General features: G+C 43.6%; 1 protein-coding gene across 2 annotated transcripts in view; it reads right to left on the reverse strand.

Annotated features, from left to right (window-relative positions):
* The window catches only part of SAMD12 (sterile alpha motif domain containing 12), a 361,872-nt gene extending 343,831 nt beyond the window's left edge, over positions 1-18,041 (reverse strand). For both annotated transcript variants that reach the window (XM_033126116.1, XM_033126117.1), the window contains exon 1: positions 17,881-18,041. In XM_033126116.1, the coding sequence (XP_032982007.1) occupies positions 17,881-17,893 (13 nt within the window). In that variant the 5' untranslated portion in view covers positions 17,894-18,041. The remainder of the gene's footprint in view (positions 1-17,880) is intronic.
* Between the last annotated feature and the right edge of the window lie 3,530 nt (positions 18,042-21,571).

Below are 21,571 nucleotides of genomic sequence, written 5' to 3' on the forward strand. Positions count from 1 at the left end.
CTGGGACTGTGAGGCCAGATGTCAAAGTAGGGGACAACAGCAATAGCATAGAGCTAGTGGCTGTGCCAATAGCTGAGTCCTTTGGTTTGACAGTTGGCTCTTCCAAAAAGGCCAGCTCAGCATGATTGAGCTCTCACCCCATTGGCACTCCAATGATGAAGGACTGGTGGGTAGATGGAGAGGGGAAGAGAGGGAAAGAGCTAGTCGGATGGAAGGAGGCAGCTGTGCATGGCCCTTGGAGACATCTCTCCATTCTAAGGTCAGAAAGACCCCGTCAGCAGAAAGGAGCAGATGGGAAAGTCTCTAGGAGGCAGTCAGCAGAATGCATGCTTAAATCAAGATCGAAAAATGCTGCAACCTAAATGCACACGTACATGCAAGTTCCTAAGAGGACCACTTCTGTACCCCTGCCAGCCGTTTTCCACTTGCCCTTTTCAGGTCAACTTATGGTCATTGCCATCTCCATAATAAATCCCAATCCCAAATAAAAAGAAATATACTCTTACCCCAAGAAATTCCATTGACAGGAAACCTCTCTTCCAGGATTGAATCTACGTTGGTTTCCATGACTGCCTTTGTCAAATCTGAGTGTGGACACATGTACTACAGCACCAGAATGGGGGTTAGGAAACTTGGACTTTTACTACATCTTATTACATATTGTTCAGAAAGTCTGAGGCATTGAGCAAAATATGAATTCATTCAACAAGTATTTTCTAAGCACCTACTATGCACCAGGTATATTCTAGGTGCCCAGATACATCTATGGAGGGGTGTATAGGGGTGTGTGAGGGGGATAGAAAGATTATAATTATAGTAGAGGGAAATTTCTGGATAAAAGAGTCATCTTCAGAACTGAGAATTCCTAGAAAACCAGATTGCTTTCTTAGAAATAATACAATAAAATATACCCAGACTTAGACCCTTATATGGAAGTTAATAAAATGAATGGATAAGGGCACAGACTGTGGAATCAGATTTTGGAGTTAAATATTGGGTCCTCTCTGAGTAACTAACCAGTTCAATAAAGAAAGACCTAAACATTCTGACATAAGAAGATCCCTCTTCTTATCCTAAAACACCCAGTTTATCGTACAATGAAACCCATGATTGACAGGCCCCATTCATACATAAAGAGCTTTCAAAAAAACCCTTTTTTAAAATGGGCCACTCAAATACGAGCATAGAGCCTAATATCTACAAACATTTGGGGATATCTAACATGAAAGAAGGCCAGAATGAACAAACGGGGGTGGGAGGAAGGGGGAGAACTTCGAAGAAAGAAATACGGAGAGTGAAGAAAATGTCTGAAAGGAAATCTAAACACAACAGCTCTGAGACAAGTCCAGAGAATGACTAAAAAACTAAAATGTTAGCATTAATATCTTCAACGAAACATGGAAGGATTATACCCACAAAATAAGATTAAGTGCTATAAAAACTTCAGAAAGAAAAACAAATCTCTGGATAAATTAAAAATTATAGAAATTATCAATGCCATAGAAGCTTGAAAGATAAAAATCAATCTACCAAATAACAGAACAAAAAACTGAAATGAGATCTAGGAAACATCGACTGAAAAAAAATAAGAAGCAGTCCGGGAAATTTATCACCTCAAAAATAGCAGCTAGAGAAACAAAGAGAACAAATAGGATAAAAGGAAATCAGATAAATAATTCAAAACAATTCCCAGAAATGAAAGACCACTAAATACACAATTCAATGGATGAAAACAGACTCTCACACGAAGGCATATTCTCATGAAATCTCTCAGTATTAGGGATAGAAAGAAGATTAAATAATTTGAAGAAAAATGTATATTTCACACAAATGATCAAGAATCAAAAGGCTTCAGATTTCTCAAGAACAGAAGATAGTAAGTGCTTCAAAACTGTGCGGGAAGGTAATTTCCAACTTTTTATCATCTCTAACCAAGTTATCAATTAAGTACCAGGGTGGGATATATACTTTTTTCAGATATGTAAGTTCTCAAAAGTATGTTTCCCATGTATCTTTCCTCAGGAGGTCACTGGATGATGTGCTCCATCAAAGCCAAGGTAAAAACAAAGAGGAAGACTCGGGATCCTATAAGAGGGGATCTGACACAAAGACAGGAAGAAATGCACTCCAAACACAGTGCTGAAAGGAAATCTAAACACAACAGCTCCGAGACAAGTCCAGAGAACAACTAGACCTATTTGAAACAAATCAGAATTCTATGGGGAAAATTTCTTCAAGGAGAAGAAATTGACAGACTACCTAACGTATGAATGTATTGGGAGGAGATTTAACAAACTGAAAAAAACTTTTGGTTGGAATTAGTTACTGGAACAATAACAAAAACATTATTAATCAATTATTATTTGAAGAAGATAATGACTCATTTTTAAATTATGTTCACATATAAGTTTAATAAAAATAAAATTTTAAGTTTATAAAGTACTTCTCATACTTCCTGGCATATAGTAAATACTCAAAGAATTTAGACACTCATGATTTTAACTATACTGTACATACATACAAGGCTTCACTTCCAACATCTTCTTTTACTAAGTGGTCTCAGACAAGTTACTTACCCAACGCCTGTTTCCTCCTATGCAAAATGGGGATTAAGGACAAGTATAGTAGGCTTTAGAGAAAATCTTTATAAGCCACAATCCTTGGTATACAGTAAAAATATTGATCCGTCTATATTTGCATATAAACTATTTGAGCATGTTTTAGTACCTTAATAAATGAAATCCTAACTCCAAAATATTTAACAAGAGGACATCTATACATAATGGCAGAATAAAAGAAACGCAGTGATTGTAAATGTCTACTTCATCAAAGATTTTTTACATTAAGCATAAAAATGGCTGAACAGCCTTCACAGTATAACAAAAAAAGATCGATGAACTATTAGGGAATGACTAGGTAGACTGGGAGACCAAAATGAAACTCCCAAGTAAAGGATAGGCAGAAAAACTTGTTAAAAGAATATACTGAAAATTCGAAGAATAAAATGCCTTGGCAAGAATCAAATAGAAGTCATGCATGTAATTGATCAATAAGCTGTAAAAAAAAAAAAAAAAAAAAGGTGGATGGGCGTAACAAGAAATGTGTTACAACTGTGAGTTCTACAATTCATTTGGATCCTATCCTCTTGCTGCAATGACCTCTCACTCCAGCTAACAGATACGCCTTTCTTCATAAAGGGTGTTTTCCATCGCCTTGACCTTGACAACAACCATCACCACATTACAGACACAGAACTGACAGAATGCCTTCTGAAACTTGGACCAAGTTATCTGTTGCCCTCTCAAGAGCTCCCTTCATGCCCTCATTAAGTGGGCATCTGTATCTAAGAATGAGATCGATCATTGTGCTTATACACATTTACCACACAAAACAAGCTGGAGGGGGAGAATAATAAAACACATTCACATTTTATCTGCAACTAAACAACTATTTAGGTTTGCTAGGATGACTTAAGTTACTCCAGGTACAGTGAGTTACTCACACAAAGGCCAGAGGGAAATGTGAACCTTCCCTACGGTGATCTCCTGAGGGTATCGGAGTGGCCAAGTTGTTGAGTGGCAACAGAATAGACACTGAACTCATCTGAACTTGGGTTTGAATTCTTATTCCAACATGTATCACCTGGTGACCTTGGGGAAATTATGTAATCTCTCTGGGCCTTCGTTTTGTTCATGTAGGAAATAGAGATAATATTAATAACCATCGTGAACAGGTAGGATACTAAGAACAAACAATTATCAGTATGGCTGGGACCCCAACCCCTCAGAACGCTCAATGTTGTCAACAACCAGTAGATTGGTACCCGGGTGTACTGGCTGAAGAGCAACGCCAGTTGCTAATACGAGTGAATGCCTGATAATTGCTGGCTATTGTTATTCTTAGTGTCTTATCTGTGTTTGTATGATTTTTCTTTCTACGGCAAATATGAACGGTTTTCATACCTGGAAAAAAATGTTTTTAAATATGACTTTAATATAGCTATTCAGAAGATACAGTTATGGAGAATCAAGGAAATATGGGAAGAGGGGAAAAAAAAAAAAGGAGGAAACTTAACCTCTCATTACTTGAGCCAAGGAATAGGAACCTCCAGAAAACTACAAGACTTTGAACCCCACTCTGGCTGCCTTCACCCATAATTTAAGAAACATTTTTGACCCTTCCAGAACATTCCATTTGCGAACCCCTTCCAGGTAGGCACTGTGCCATCCCACCCAAACGTAGCAGCAAGAGTAGAAGCGGTACTAAGAAGACTCAAGCTACGAAGTCCTTCTCTACGCTCTGCCACTAAAAAGTCATGTGACCTTGGGCAAGGGAGACCTCTCATCCTTATTTATGAAATGGGAGCAAGAGTGCCTGTTCCAGCTGACAATGGATCAGCAGTGGCTCAGATGAGAAACTGCACTTTGGAAAGCGCAGTGGGATGTAGAGCCAGGGCGGTATGATTTCAAAAATGATGGCCTTGGGGTGAGCCCCAGTAAACATGCAGGTGCCAAAGCTACCAGCTATTGAGTTTCAATTAAGAAACTCTGGCCAAGCAAAGCAGGTCAGAGGGAGGCAGGAGGTTCACGGGGTTGGAGAGAGGTACTTAGCAGGCAATAGAGTGTGCGTCAGCCAGGGAAAATCACTCTCCCTTACCATTAGAATCGGGGACAATGGCCTCCGCACCCTGGAAACTTCAATCTTAAGGCCTTTAAAACAGGAAGGGGGCAGGAGACAGGAGAAGAAAGTGGACAGCACGTGCTTGTGTTGGCAACATGGTAAGTGGGCCCAGTTTATTTTCAGCATCTTTTTCACCCTTCCTTTCTGACATTACCCGTGCTTGCTGTGGTTTTTCCTGAAACTTCAAATCCACACCATAGGATCAGTGTTCGCGTGGTACCTGCTGGTTGGCCTGGGCACCCAAACCCTGTTGTACCAGCAAGCACCTACCAAGGCCGAACCTCTCCAGAAAATGACTCCTGTTCCAAAAATTACACCTCCCCCCAACATTCGAGAATTAGAAATCCTCCTATTCCATCCTTGTTTTACCTGGAGTCAGTCATTACCAAATAAACCGAATACACAAGAAATTGTCAATGACCGATATATTATAGGTCATCCTTAAACAAAATTATACAGATATGATTGACACAACCGTGTATTAGTAGGTCACCCTTTAATAGCCTCATTTTTAAAGAAAGTTCTGAAGATGGTATCTTAATCCAGTATTCCCCAAAGTGTCCTAACTAGGAAATTGGATGGACGTCTTTTGTTTTTATCAAAGTTCAGCTCCACCACTCACTAGCTGAGTGACCACCGTGAAGTGACTTACCCTCTCTGAGATCCTTTAGTTACTTATAAGAGGGATGATGATGGTACCTACCTCAGAGTTGATGTGAAGATGATTGAGTTCATACCTTTGAAGCAGCCAAAACAGTGCCTATCACATAGGACAGGTATTGATATCTTTGTGTTATGCATTTTATAGTTAACAACCCTCTTTATCTGCACCATGCACCACCCACCCCTCCCAGAATGGACAGCATCTTCGGCAAGAGATGATCCATGTAAACTCCTGATAGTCCTTGCTTAACAGTTAGTTACCCCTTCTTTTTTTTTTTTTTTGGTATCTTCAAAATCTCTCTCCACTGTGGCAATTCAGTCTATAAACACTCTCAAATGTATCCTAGCTTAAAAAAAAAAAAAGTTTCCTTTGAGCTTGTTTCGTTTCCCATCTAGGTAAGGCCCTTTGTCTTCCTTCTTCCAACTTCTCACCATGTTTACAACTCCTTGGATCTCAATCATCTCTCTTCCTACAACAATTTCTCCCTTCTTTCCACTTCGATATTTGCCCTTCTTTTCAGTCCTATACCAGTGCATCCAGAGTAGCTTCCCCTTCACCCATTTAATCTTTGAATTACTGTAATACGGACTTGCTTCCCCATTTCATCAGCACGCCTTCACTACTTGCCAAACCCAAGGGCATTTCCCAGCACACACTTTGCTGGTTGTCTATGTGCACCAGGCCATGCTGACACACTCCAATCATAAACGGTTCTCCTACCGTGTTTCCCTGAAAATAAGACCTAACTGGAAAATAAGCCCCAGCGTGATTTTTCAGGACATCCCCTGAACATAAGTCTTATGGCGTCTTTTGGAGCAAAGATTCATATAAGACCCGGTCTGATTTTCGGGGAAACACGGTACTACGTGCTTCAGCTTCCTCAGCTCGTCTCTGAAACACTGCAGTTGCCTGGCAGTCATTCTCTTCTCCCACAAGGAGCTCTCCCTCTCTCGCCCACCCATTCTCTTGCCTTAGATGTGTGTGCAGGAAGGTGTGAGAAACACAACATGTGACCCTGTGGGAGAAAAGCATAAAGACTAGAGGGATTCAAGGTCCACTGTGAGCCCGGCAAACAGCTGATCGCTGGCTCTCCCAGTGTCAGGGAAGATTCCCAAGGGAAAGGGGCAGGAAATCAGCCTGGAACGGGAAGGCAGGGGGGGCTCTCGAGCTAAGGCATGGGACTTGATTTTCTTGGCAGCGGGGAGCCCCTGCAGAGTTGAAAGAATTGTGTGTCTGCCACACCCTATTCCGGAACAATCCCAAATCCAATCATTTTTCCCCTATGAAAAGTCTCTCACCTCTGCTCCTCTGTGTTCCTCTCCGTTCCATTATCATCTTATTACTCCTTGTTTTTTCAGTCTCTCCAACCCTTCTCAACCTTCCATAGCCATTAATTCACTCTTAAAAAAAAAAAAATCGACAAGCGTCCAGGGGGGTAGGAGGTGACCGCTGTGGGGCTGGTAGCCCCCCACACACACACTGAGGAACAGCAGAGCCTCTCCACAGCCCACCCCATGCGTGTCTGGACCTTCCTCACTAGGACATATTTACAAACCGAGCCTTGAATCTCTGACTCAACCGTAAGCCCCATGAGGGGAAGTTCAGAGCCTTCGATTCTTTCAGATTCCTCAGTGCTGTTCACGGTGCTTAGTTTGTCACAGGCACACCATGAATAATTATTAGCCACATCAAATAGAAAGGCATGCTCATTGGTGCTGGGCACACAAGTGAATGTATAAAACAACAGCAATAACAAAAACCTAGGGACCTGGAGCTCCATACAAGGAGAGAAGCAAAACTGTAGACAGCCAATATCAAGATTAACGTCTTATTAGAAATCTGAAGTTGCTACCAGAGGGCAAAGGGGGAGGGGATGGTAGATGAGGGTAAAAGGGATCAAATATATGGTGATGAAAAGAGAACTGATGCTGGGTGGAGAGCACACAATGTGATACATAGATGATGTATTACAGAACTGTACACCTGAAACCGATGTAACTTTACTAGCAATTGTCACCCCAATAATAAACTTTAATTATTTAAAAAAAATTTTTTTTGGATCCAACAACCTGAAAAAAATTTCCCTATTGTCGAGCCTGATTAAGCAATGCTTTGCTTTATTATAACATTTTCCTTAAATTGCCAACATTTCCCAATGATAGCCAGTAAAGCAGAACCAAACCACCAAACTGAACCAAAAGCAGAAAGCAACACAGGACAGTGAAAAAAGCAAGGACTCTGGAATACAGCCAAGTTGGCGGCAGAGCCCAGGTCCACCACGAATTAGCTGTGTGGCCTCAGGGAAACCTCTTACCTTCTCTGGACCTACCGTCTCTCAGCTATTGGCGGGAGAAACCACCTACCCCACTGCCTTCTGAAAACTCATGTTTAGAGAGTGGATATCAAGAGGCTGCTTCAGAGTAGGCAAAACATAACGTTAGTGCTCAATTTACTCAACACATAGTCGCGTGCCTTCTATATGCCAGACACGGTTGTAGGCACAGGAGATGTGATCAAAGAATAAAATAATCAAATGCATGTTCTCCTGGAGCTCATCTTACTCAGCCTTAGCCCCTGTGAGGACAGACTGAAAACCCCAGTCCTTTCCCCGTGAAAAATCCACATAAGTTGTGCATCCACTTGTAAGGGGAGGCAAGGATCCCCTCTTGTGATTTCTGTCCCCTCTTGTGATTTACATTAAAAGCACTGCCCCTATACCAGTGCCTCCCAAATATGTGTATTAAGCATGACGGAGGGCACATGTTTCTGATTTACCAAAAAATACCATCCGAGGGCGGGGAGTACAAAGGTGGATGTTACCGCTACCTAAGCAGAGCTCAGGCTCCAGCACCCCTGCTTTTCCTAAGCTGACCCACCACATTACAGGACTCCAGATCCAACCCTACTAGAGCCTGGCACATATTAGGTTCTCCATAAATATTTGTGAATGTAAAATGAAGACTAGTCTACCTCCAAGCTACAGGAAGTCAATGCTATCCCCACAGAAAATTGCCTAGATCACTTTCCCACTAAATGTCAGTCTTATAGTTTATCCAGGCAGAAATAGTAAACCACTACAATGTAAAATGGCTAAGTCTTCTTAGAAAGCAGAAAAGAAACAAAGATTTCAGGCATCAGAAAGTACTGACACACACCTGTGCTACTCTCTGAGATGGCAGGGGGAAAACAGGGTGATGATTCAGCCAAGGTCGCGAGTCACATGTCCATTTCATGGCTACTGGTTGCTCTCTCCTCCACCTATAAACCACTGGTCATCCAGGGGGCAACAAGAAACTGCACACAGAATCAACTGGAGAGAACGTCTACGGAAGCCTGGTTAATAACATCACATCTTCATTCCATGTAATGCATAGCCACCTTCTTCAAGAAAGAAACTCGGAACTGATATTTTACAGTCTTGAACATCATACAGTTGAGGCGACCATGTATCTAGGAGATCTATATCAATCCCAAATTCAAATATTCCATCCCATGGTCCCACAGACCAGCAGGAAATCCTGGAAATCCTAGTGTGTCCGCACCGAAATGATACCTTCAGGTCTGTCTTTTGCATTTGGAAGCAACTGCAAAATCTGCTCTCAGGCTCTATACCCAATTTGTGGCCGAATAAAATGGGCTCTAGCAGATGAACCAAGCACTGCTCCCACTGCACACAGGACAGGTGATGAAACACCCAATTCTAAATCAGAATCACACAGGGCTGCAAAACAAACCTGGCCTCTGCCATCCTGAGAATTTAAATCACACAAGAAAGAGAGTCAACTAACCTTTCCTTAGGCTTCGCAAAATGAAGTCCGTAATTCCTCTTGGCAGGCAAGACCAATTCCTCTCAAGGACAAGTAAGTTGCCCCCCATCCCCGTTCCCCCCACACACCCCCTAGTTAAATTCACCTTCTGTGGCCTCTCACACATGGTCTTTCCTTTCCTGTCTTCATGGTCTTGCCTAATTTTCTCCAAAGGCAAGCCCTCTCTCATCTGTACTGCTTTACTTATGTTTTTGTTTGTTTGTTTGTTTGTTTTTTACCACCACCACCCCATACACACACATAAAAAAAAATCAATATCCAGAACTTGATGACAAATTCTGGTGTTAGTTTAGAAGGGAATTTAACAGCTTTCTTCTGGAGGCAAAAATCAGTGACATTTCTAGGCTATATCCATCCTTGAAGTCCTGACTAATCTGGAAACCAGTGTGTGTACCTGTTATAGCTGTAGTGTCTGTTCTTTTCTAATGCAGCTCAAGAAAACCACTTCTGGAAAATATTTCCTTCTAATCCCATCCAACTGCCTGCATAGTCCCCAGTAATGTACTTCTCTCACTTTTGATGAGGTCCTCATTATCAGCAGATGATCAATACAGAGGGGGAAAAAATCCGAAATTGAGAAAAATACAGCAGCAACTCTAGAAAACTGACCGCTTCTTAAAAAGTTTAAACACATGATATGACTCAAAAATCCCACTCCCAGCTATTTATACAAGAGAAATAAACTTATGTTCACACAAAAACTTGTATGCAACTGTTTACAGTGCCTTATTCATAATTACCAAGAACTGGAAACAATCCAAATGTGAATGGATACACTGTGACACATCCATTCAATGTGATACAAGAGGACTCGATCAACAATACATGCAACACTGTAGATGAATCTTAAGTGCATTACTCTAAGTGAAAGAAGCCAGACTCAAATGGCAACATAGTATCTGATGTCAGTAATATAACATGCAAAAAGCAAAAGTATAGGGAACGAATTCAAAGCAGTGGTTGTCAGGAGCTATGGATAAAGGGGCACAAGGAAACTTTTTGGGGTATAGGAATTGAACTTGAATGTAGTGGTGGTTACAAGACTGAATACGTGGGACATGTCTGTCAAAACACAATGACAAAAGGTGAATTTTACTGTATGAAATTGTATATAAAGAACCCAAATTTAAAACTTTTAAAAATACTAATATAGAACAAAGAGAGAATACTTGAAATAGGGATTCAAGTTTCAAAATCAATAGTAAAATAGACAGAACATTTTATCTTGAAAAGAGAACTAGTTTATCTCCTATTGGACCAATATCAGATAATCATAAATGTGTTAATTCTTAGAACAAAAAAAAATCAATGTTTTTATTTGTTATATAACTTCCACAACAAGATTTATGTCAGCCGGACAAAACGCTTTTCCATTTTACGTTTGACTTTTCATAGCCCATTTATAAAGATCATTTTTTCCCCAAATTGTTTCAGGGTATCACTTTTCACCGGACATCATTTAATCCTTAGATGCTCTTAATAGTTTTCTTTGGTGCCTATCAAGTCAGCATCTTAGGTCAATTTTCTCTTCTTTGATGGTTATCTGGACTAACTCAGCCAGATTGTATTTGGGTCACGTCTGTAGGATTCCATCAGTTTTCCAATGTCACTTATATAGTCCATGAAATTTTTCCTCTTTTGAAAGATCTGAAATTTCTCTTTGCAATCAGTTGACATACATGCTGTCTTGCATATTTGGGTGATTATCAGACCATCAGAGAGCCTAGCCTACAAAACTGTGGGTGCTAGTGTCAAGTAAATTTTTGGAGGGGAAAAGTTTGTTTAGGAGATGAGTCCTTACGAATATATTCCAGTTATACTAACTTTTACTTCCCTGGTACCTCAACACTGCAGAGGATCAGATAACTAATAAATCAAATAACACGCTTAAAAGTGAGGACTCTCGCATTTTACCAATGACATTTTGTTGGTTTTATCCCAACTCTAAGCACCTACATTTCTTCATGGAGCAGCTACTAGCATACCAGACCCTATATCACCAGGAGGCCATAAAAATTACTTTCTGAAGTGTGGCAGGAAGGAGACAGAGAGCATCATCACCACCATCTTGTCTAACTATTGTTTATTGAGCAACTACTAGAGCTTTATTAATACTAATCAATAAAGCGCTTTATTGGTACTAATATAATAACCTTCTCAACCTGCAGATGAGGTCGTTACTATTAATATTCCCATTTGCTAGATGAGCAAAGGAGTCTCTAAGCTGTTTAGGGACTTGCCCAGGCTCACACAGCACATTCTTGGCAGAGCTGGGGTTTCTGGCTGCAGAGCTCGTACATTGAAAGGCAGTGCTGTGGGTGCTACAGACCCCACGGGAGCAAGTGCCCAGCCCATTCTGTGTCCCGGCTCCCCCAGCCAGCTGCAGCGCTCAGGTTCACACCCCATAGCCAGTCCACAAATCTCTGTCAGATCGCTGAAGACTAGTGTTCTGTGCAGAAAAATCCCCAAACACCATCCATAGCAGCATGAGCAGCCGAGAAGCAAAGGACCTGAATTTGCCAGCTGGCTCCCCCCAGCCCCAGTGCCCTCAGAAAAAGGCTGGAGGCAGTGAGGCGGCCACCCTTGTCACTCGCCAGCTGCCACCCCTTCTTGCTCTTCACATGGGGAATGGCACTGTACAAGCAGCTTCTTGCACCCACACTTTAGGAAGATCAGACTAAATATAGCCAAGTGTGCTCCCATGAGCCAGCTCAGAGCTGGTAGAACTGCTACATTCCACGTCAGAAAACTGGGCGGGGGGGATCAACTTGATTCACAGGAGAGAAGCTTCCTTTCTTGCTCCTGTGGTTTCAAAAGGACCTTATGCAAGATCCAACTGGGCTGTGGGGAGTGCTGAAGGTTTGGCAGAGCAGATAATAGAGCCTGTAGGAAAAGGAATGTACCAGACATGACTTCAGAGCATCCTCACTTTCCTGCCCGTAAAGGGCTAAACAATCTCAACACCAGGACTTGGGGGAGTGGGGGGTGGGGGTGGGGGAATCCATCAGGTCGAACGTATTCTACATACACCACTCTGTTTTTCATGCCATTTCCCCAAGCCCCCACCCATCAATAGCCTACTAAAAGCTCACGCAAGTGCTAGTCCCTTGGTTAGGCTTTCTCCACCCAGCTCAGAACTCAATGCTCCAGTTGTTCTCAGACCTCCCACGTTATGTCACTTGGACTTTTATTTAGCACTCAAGATCATTCAGCCCAATCTGCTTTGGTCTCCTTCACCACAGTGGGGGTGGGGAGAGCAGAGTGGGCCAAGCTCCCTCTTTATCAGATTTCCCCCAAGGGAAGCAGAGTTCCTTGCACACAAGCAGTACTCTACTGCTTATCGACAGAAAACGCAAATCCTGCCTGAATGCCAGGGGAAGAGAGTTTGCAGTTCCCCCCGCCCCTTCCCCTGCCTTTGTCCGAAGTATAAATGCATGTCTGACACTGAACTCCCTAGAGTTCACGTAGCAGGTTCAGATCCCTGGCTGCCCCATCCTGTGACAGGTCACCACATCACCTACGGTGACTCAGCATTCCAGAACCCAGCTACCTGGCAAACGTTCCACACCGTCTCCCCTTTTGAGCATCAGCCCTGGTTTCTTCCGGCGTGTGACTACCGAAGGCAGATCAGAAGGAACGGGTGGGCTGACAGGAATTAGTAAGGCTGGGCCAGGCCATGTCACAGCAGGATTAGATGGAAGCCCTGTCTGGGTTGGCTGAGAGGTCCCCAGGAAGAGGGGAGTGGCAGGAACCACTGCACAGCAGGTTTGGGGGCCTCACTCCTCACTGTGTCACTAGGCAGGACTTGTCAGTGATGGGCTCCCAGTCACCTCTCTCAGGTCCTAAAACAGTGATTCACAGACGCTGCTGGTGCAGGAGGGTCAGATCTCATGGGCTAGAGAACAAAATGAGAATTAGAAAAAGGGGAAAAAAGGACCTTTGGTGAGAAGTGAAACGGAAGAGAATGGGGTAGCAGTTCAACAATAACACCATGACACCGGGAAGTACCTGGTAGGGAAAGCTGTCCACTCTCCCACTGCTTTTACAATACCTATTCTGTATATGGACACCATTGGGAGTTCTCCTCACAGATAGAAGAGGGCTGTGTGGAAAGCAGAAGCACCTATAACCCTACCGTGACTTCATTCATTCATTCATCAAGTTTTGTGCCGTGTCTACCGTGGGCCAGGCCTGAGACACAGTGCGTGCCCTCAGCACCACTGACTAGAAGACGTGCATGTGAATGATGTCCTCAACAAAGAAATGTGGTTAGGAGAATGCAGATGTGCTACCACCGAGGCAGCCCTCTTCCTCCTTGCTTCATGTGTCGTACAAGGGGAAATCCATGAGAATGACACTTCTGGTCTCTCTCCACTCTCTCATGGGCTCTTCTCAGAAAAGAAGACAATGATTAACATGCACAACTGTGAGAGGGAACAAAGCATAGGTAGCTCGGACAATCTCTCCTTCCCTTTAGGTCCCACCTGCCTGCTGTGGGAACCCATATCCTCTCGGCTTCCTGGCTGTCAGTGTTACAGAGTCACGTACTCCTGAGAGGGCAAGTTCACTGACGAGATGTAATATTAGCAAGTCCACTGGATTAGCAAGTCCAATCCAAAGGTAGGAAAAAGTAACCCATGTGGCTTTGTAATAAAGATGACGTTTCTATCGTCTGTAGTGACTCAGTTCTGAATTCAAAGAGGGTACAGAGCCATCATTTCCCATTGCTTCTCTTTGTTACAAATGCCTGTTTATCTTGTTTGCCCTTTTTCCCAGCTGCTGTTATTATTACTTATTCTTACAATATTTTGGTGATGAACAGGTTTTTTGTTGCTTTGGGTTTTTTGTTTTTTTTTTCACTCTTTTACAGGAGAAACACTGTAGAATCTTAGCATCGAATGACTCATCAGAGGCCATTTGATAAGCCAATTCGTGCGCTGAGGATGAGAATTCAGATTCCCTAACACTGATGTCATTTAGAGTACACAGCCTTCCATCTGAAATCTTGGTGAGGGGTGCGGGGAATGCTGAATATCGGAAATCGGTTCGCTGTCATACAAGAGGGGCTATGCCATTAGACCTAGAATAGAAACAAACACTATGTACAATATTTATCCCCACTTACTTATACAGCTCTGAAGACGAAGCAAGGAGAACAACTGGGGACAAGGAGTAGGAATCCCCTTCTCTGGCTTTGGGGTATGTACACCTCCTTCATGAAACAATTACTGTGGTCCTGTAAGGGCCAGGTACCAATCTAAGAATAGACGAATACAACACAGTCCCTGATGAAGCCATTTTTTTCTTCTCCCTGTTTAATACTGCAACCCACTTCTGTTAACGAAATATCACCTCAATGGACTCCACTACCTATACGATCAATCCATGGAGGATGGATTACCCTGTGGTTTCTGTATGCTACCTCCTCCCCAGCAATCCTAGTTCTCCAGCCATCTGGGGTAAGTTCATACAATTTTTTTTTTAAGGCAATGGATGCCAACATAACCCCAATCGGAATGCAGATCTTCATGTGTTCTATGGCTGGAAAGCACAATTCTAAGGGGCCCAGCTGCCCCTAAGTATAAGGCATAGGTTAGCCTAGAGAATAGAAACAGGATGCTGTAAGTAAATTCAGAGAAGAAAACATAAATCAAGGTACCTATAAAACAATAAACAAAAGGGCACCTCTTTTTCATCTTAAACTCAAGGCTTCGGGTTCAGCCAAATTCATGGACTCCCTACTTGCTCTTAATACTTCAACAAGTTCAAGCTTACTTTAGAAAACAGGTTACAGATCGCAAAAACCTAACCTGATACTATTTAGAAAAGGCAAGCTACCACATGTGCAAAATACTATAGTTTTGTGTTCAGTGAGGAATAGGAAGGAGTACTGAGGAGTCATGTTCCAGCACCCGTCTCTAAGTCCTTTCCTTTATGTAATCCTCACAACTTTCTTGGAAAGTAAATAGTGATGTACGCTTTTTTTTTTCCAGATGCAGAAATTAAAGCTTAGATGTTAAGTAACATGTATTATATTTCCTGTTCCAGTTCCTCTCGAAAAACTCCTTATTCTCCAAGTCGGGGTTTCTCAGTGAGGGCGGGGACACTGGTCATTACTCGGTATTGGGAACTTCATACAGGAGGACCACGCACTAGCCCATGAGCACAAAAATATCAATAGCAGCTCCCAGTAGCAGTCCCTGCTTATCCCAAGCAGGGATAAGGAGGACAACTCACGCCTTAGGAGGACAACTCACCCTCAGATAAGAACCACTGCTCTAAAAGATTCTGTGAGAATCAGGGCAACAGACGGAAGAGGCTCATCCATTAAAAGCCACCTCCACATACACACACCTTCACGTCTCTCAGACGTCTGTTATTTTACAGCAGTTGGACTCCTAAGAAAGCCCCATGCACTGTTATGGAGTCAGTTACAAAAGCTCCGTGAATTGATTTCCCATGCATTCCAAGGGCATTTACTGAGCACCTATTATGGGCCAGGAACTATGCTATTGGCTGGGAATATAAAGTCAAAGAGTGCATGGTTCCAACCCCCAAGGGGTTGCAGTTTTATAATGTAGTGAGAGACACATTAAGTATGGTGTCGGTATATATATAAGCACAGGTATTAGCTAGGGAAGCTTAGTACAGAAGACACCGCCCATAGACAGGGCACAGTGCTGGGAAGGAAGAGGGAAGGGAGGGCTGGGACAGGTTTCCAGCAGAAGTGAAGTCTTCCCTGAGCCCTGAAAGACTAAAGGAGAGTAGCCAGGAAGGGCCCAGTCCAGGCAGAGAAAACTGCCTTGCAAAAACCAGAGAGAGGAATCCCATTTGCAGTCAAAGTTCAACCTACTTCCTTCATTCTTCAAGTGGACACCTCACGATGATTCAAACTCGGGATCTCCTGTTACTAGAAAAGCACTTTAGCCAAATAAGTCACTAGAACATGAAATAAGCTCTCCACAGTCCATGGGACTTTCCTTCTAAAGCCCTTGTTTTGAAAGGTATAATAACCCATCAGACAAGAAATTAAGACTTAGTCTATACTTCTCCAGCGAACAGGGAATTGTTTTCAAGTACACTGTGGACTGGCAACCAGTGGGCGTGTCCCTCACTGGGGACACAGAAAAATGGGGAAGAAAGAGGTGATAATCAACGTCATCTGAGGAGTGAGGTAGCAGGGTGTCAGTAGATCAACTCACCCTTGACCTCAAGTTCAGGATGAACTTTATCTTTTTTATTTTTTTTGAAATCTGAAGTCTTATCTCACCATCAACCATAACATGCAGAAAGCCAGATTCTCAACCTGTTAGTACATTCGCCCAGAAAAGCACACTTAGAAAAGTCTTTGGCTTTCTGATTGTTTTTTTCAAAGCCATATGTGTTATATAGCATTTGAAAAACCAAATACGTAAATAAATACATTAGATACGGATCAATGGATCACGAGAAGCTGAGAATCTCTGAACCCGAGATAACCCAAAGCTCATAGTTTCCTGAGTTAATGGGGCGCTGAGAACAGGAACCCAGCGGTTGCCACCTCAGGTTAAGCAATTATAAAGAGCAAGAGTCAGATGAGTTTAGTTTCTTTCACCTGGGGTGGGGAAGGGAGTGGGAAGCAAGCAAGTCCTTGTGGTTCTTTCTTGCCTTCCGCCCATAAGGAACAGGCTCATTTCCCCTTGGCACAAAGCCTGAAGCAACTGGCAGGCATGCCATCTTTTTCCTGGCCCCCACCCCTGCCCCTCTGACCTGAGTCACACTCAGGAACCATAATTCTGTAGGTGAACTAGGTTCCCCTTTAGTCCCACGAGCATTTCATGTTATCATGCAGGCACAGTGTCACCTTTAACTTGACGTCATGCCCATGTCTGCTCCACACATTTCCCCCCAGAAATTACCCTCAACGAGAAAGCGTGTGTTCCCAGGTAAGAGAATCGGACATGAAAACTTGGGATCCCTCACACACCGCCTGTCCCTCCCTGCTTTCAACCAGGAAGTTCACAGGAGGCAAGGTTGTGGAGCCCAAACTGCAAAACCAAAGGGCAAAATTATTCCAGGAAAGAGGAAGGTGGTCTTTCCAAAAAAAAGAATTCACCCACATCGAATAGGTTTGTTGTCCTGTTTATCTCTGGTGGATTCCATTTCGTTTCTGTAAACTTTGCTAACCCCGGGAGAGTTGTTTAAACGGAGACACATGAAGGGACACCTTCACCCTCTGGGTCCATCTGCTGCCACCCCTACTGAGTGCGCACGACGAGGGGCCCTCGACCCAATCGCAGTCCAAGCTTCCGGATGACGCACCTGGCCAGGGTCCTCTCCCACGTGTGGGGGGCAAAGCGAGCATCCCCCGCCCGGTGGCCATCCAGCCGGCCGCGGCCGGAGGAGGCAGCGAAAGGGGCACCTCGGGGATGAGACCTCATGCCTGCCTCTTCGGCTTTCACCCCATTTCCAGCACATCGTTTCACATTAGGGACACCTTCGCCTCCAAGCCTAAAGTCTTGCGCAGCTACGTTGTCTTTCCAAAGCAACCGAATAAAGCGCCTACTGGCCTCCTGTGGCTCAGGTGAGTGCCAAGAGGTGTAGGAGGAAAGGGCCCGCTCGCCACCACCCCCTTTCCTCCCCTCCCCACGATCCCCAAGAATCACCAGGGATATGTGCATTGGGGTGCGCGGGTGACGAGGGAGCTTAAAATGCCCAAGCGTCCCTTACCTTCCACAGCCATTCTCTCAGAGCTTCCCTAACGCATGCATAATTTTCTTGGCCGAGGTACTCCTTCTGCCCCGCGCGCCCCCCCTCCTCGCGCTTTCGCCTAAATATTCTGCGCTCATCTGCTCCAAGGACCAACCTGCCGCGGTCACGCAAAGCTAGGCTGCCGGCTCCCAGCTCCGCGCAGGGCGTCCTGGGAAGTGTAGTTCCCTGCCTTCGCTCCGACCCGGGCCAGCACGCCGAGTCCCCCCGCCGGGCACTCCCGCCCCGCACACTCGGATGGCAGCTCGGGCTTCAGCTGGCCCACGCAGGGCAGTGCCTCCTGGAGGGGTCCCGGGAGCGGACCTAGGGACCCCGGGAGGTGGCAGGGACTACATTTTCTGAGATGCCCTGCGCTGGGTTTCGTTCCGCGCTTAGAGTACAGACCCGTGATTGAGATCTTCCCTTCAATTAGAAGGGGGTAAGCACCTGGCAGGGATCTTGTGGGAGGCGAGAGGCGGCGCGGTGTGTGGTGTGGTCTCCCGAGCTCATTTTCTGGCCTCCTTGGCTATCCATTTAGTGAGGAGAGCAGAGCCACCAGCGGGCTGAGGTGGTCCTGCTGGGCCAGAGAGCCGCCGCACAGGGTGCTGTGGAAACTGTTCCTTTGCGCCCTGGGATGTGAGGGGCTTGGGTGAATCCCGTCAAGTGATCAAGCTGATCTCCAGGTGGCTAACACTTAGAATAGGGGTGTGTGTGTGTGTGTGTGTGTGTTGGCTTAAACATCCCGAACAGGCATCATCCCTAAGGGCTTATTAGGAGCAAAATCTAGGAACCAGGATTCCACCTGAGCATGTCAGATGATGGAAGCCTGTCGGGCTTCCAAGGTGGGAAGCCGTCAGTTCGCCTGTCCTGGGACCTATAGGGCCTGATGATTAAGAGCCCCTAAGAATTAGTAGTCTTGCAACTTCGGAACCAGTCCTAACTCTGGGTGCTGGGAGTGCTTTGAGCACCCAGGAAACAGAACGTTTCCTGGAGGGCAATAGAATTCCAGAGCTGGTAAATACTGATAAAAGTGGTATTCCCAAACTTTTTTTTTCCCCTCCTGCCTTTGGAAATAGTGATGCAGTTATGGCCGGTAGAGTAAGGGAATGGTTTTGGGAACAAAACTGACTCTGGATTGCAGTAAGACTTTTAAAGGCCTTGAATTCCGAAACGCGTATGGTACCACTTCCACTCAGCTCCCAGGATTTCTGTCCTTTCCCATATATATATATATGCGTATATATATTTATATATATATAAGTATATATATATAAATATATATATTTAAAAAACAAACAAACAAACAAATAACAACAAAAAACTACTCTGGAAAATAACTCTAAGGACGGACAAAGATCTGATTGTTCCCATTATCATGACTACTTAGCCTTTTCTGTCTTGGTCAAATATATATAAAATTTATTTTTTTATGAACAATTTTGTTTCTCAGCGTGTACATGCACACCTGCTCTTCTTACCACTAAGTACATACTGTAGTCCTTCTGTTGGGTAACATGGCTGAGTCTGGGTCTTTTCAAAAGACCTGTGCACATCCATTAAATGCCCTTGGGGATAACGTTAACTCTGAGACCATAGAGCTGTGTGCAAATCAAACCCAAGGCTTCCAGACTTTGGTAAAGAGAGACCTATTCAGTGAGATATAGTTGGCCGTGAGCAAACCAATTTTCCGTCCACATTTGCAACCAAGCATTTCAAAATCTGGAAGGAACTGAAATCCAGGTGTTTCTCTCCCTTCTCAAGTGGATAAAATCACCAAAGCATTCATGTCTTTAGATTGAATGAATGGAAAAGAACATCATGGGATGGCAGACAATATCAAGAGTTCTACCCCTTGTCCGTGCATCAGTCCATTACAAACACATCCCCAAGCTCCATCTTAGTTTCAAAGAGTCAGGGTTTCTGAGGGTTTGAGTCGAGACACTTAAGTTTTCAAAACCACAGGCAATTCTAATCCGTAGTAAGGGTGAAAACCATCGATTTGCTTTCAAGCTTTTAAGGATCTGGGTGATAGTAAAACGTAAAAGTCACTGAAATTCATTTTTAATTTCAAACCTCATTTCAGCTAAAGTCTTTTTAAGATCCTTCCCAACTCATATGCATTCCAGTTTGAGTTTCATTTTTGTATAAATGTAAATAAGATGTGAAGGAAATATTAGTTTAACCATTCAAAATAGCCAGTATTTAACTTTTTTTAACCTATAAATGGAGCAGTTTTATGTGGTTCAACTTAATGAAGCATAAGCAACAGTTTAGCAGGGGTTTTCAAGTCTGGCTGAATCTTAGAATTAGCTTTGAAAAAAATAATAACAGTTGCCACTAGAATGGCCAAAAGAAAAAGAGAAAATACCAACTCTTGGCAAGATTGTAGAGTAGTAAGAATATAGATATAGATATATATAGCTGATACTGTGCAAATTGATACAACCACTATGGAAAATTTGGCCTATTAAGCTACATATATGTTTATCCTGGACCCAGAAACTTCATCCCTAGACATACACCAAGCAGATATGCATACACAGCTTCTCCAAAAGACATATACAGGAATGTTCCTGGCTGCATTATTTGAAAAGCTACAAACGAAACAACCCAAATGTTCATCAACAATAGATTCCATAAATGAATTGTGGTGTTAACCAAACCATCCTCCATAACAGGGGTCAGCAAACTATGGCCCATGGGCCAAATATAGCCCACTGCCTATCTTTTATGGCTCATAAGTTAAGTATGGTTTTTACATTTTTAAATGGTTGGGAAAACATCAAAAAAAAAGAATAATATTTTGTGCTACATGAAAATTATAAAAAGGTATCTACATAATATCCTGAATTTTGCTTTTTGGTCTACAAAACCTACAATATTCCCTATCCGGACTTTTACAGAAAAAAATGTTTTTCAAACCCTACTATAAAGTAATGAGAACGAATGAACTACAACTGCATACATACAACAACAAGGATGAACCCTATGCATTAGTTATACGGTATTGGTAACAAATAGCCCCAAAATTGAGTGACTTAAAATAACACCCATTTATTATTTCACATTCTGTGGGATAGAAATTTGGGCACAGCTCAGATGGGCCCTCTGCCTCAGAGTCTTTTACATTCAAGGTGTTGGCTAGACAAGTCATCTGTGGGAAAAGAATCTCAGAGAGCAGTTTCTAGGCTCTGGGCTTCATGTGGAAAGGTGCTGGCTCGGGTAATAGATCAGCTAGTTGTGGCCATCAGCTGTGACTAGTTGGCCATCAGCTGTAACAAGTTAGCCAATTAGTCACTGATATAACTGCCATGGCTGTGCTTTTTGATTGGTTGGTTGGCTGGCAAAGAAGCGGATGGCGGATTGCAGCTAGCAAGTAGGGTTGGTTGGCAGGCAAAAAAGCAGACGGTGGATTGCACATCATGCAGCTCCTACTTCGTGTGTGTCTCACCCGGCTGCCAGTGAGACTGGGATGCAGGAAGACCCCTTGTTGGGATACTAGCGGATGTTTCCTCCCTGTGTCTCCAACCCAGCCGCCAGCGAGAATGTAATAGTATGACTCCCCTCTCTATGGCTCCGTGTGTGTTCCTTTTTGGTCTCACCATATCCTGCGTTCTTATGCGGGGAGTGGGACCAGAGACCCTGCGTGACATCATCTGAATGTTCACTGGGG

Source organism: Rhinolophus ferrumequinum, chromosome 14, assembly GCF_004115265.2.
Source record: "Rhinolophus ferrumequinum isolate MPI-CBG mRhiFer1 chromosome 14, mRhiFer1_v1.p, whole genome shotgun sequence".
NCBI lineage: Eukaryota > Metazoa > Chordata > Mammalia > Chiroptera > Rhinolophidae > Rhinolophus > Rhinolophus ferrumequinum.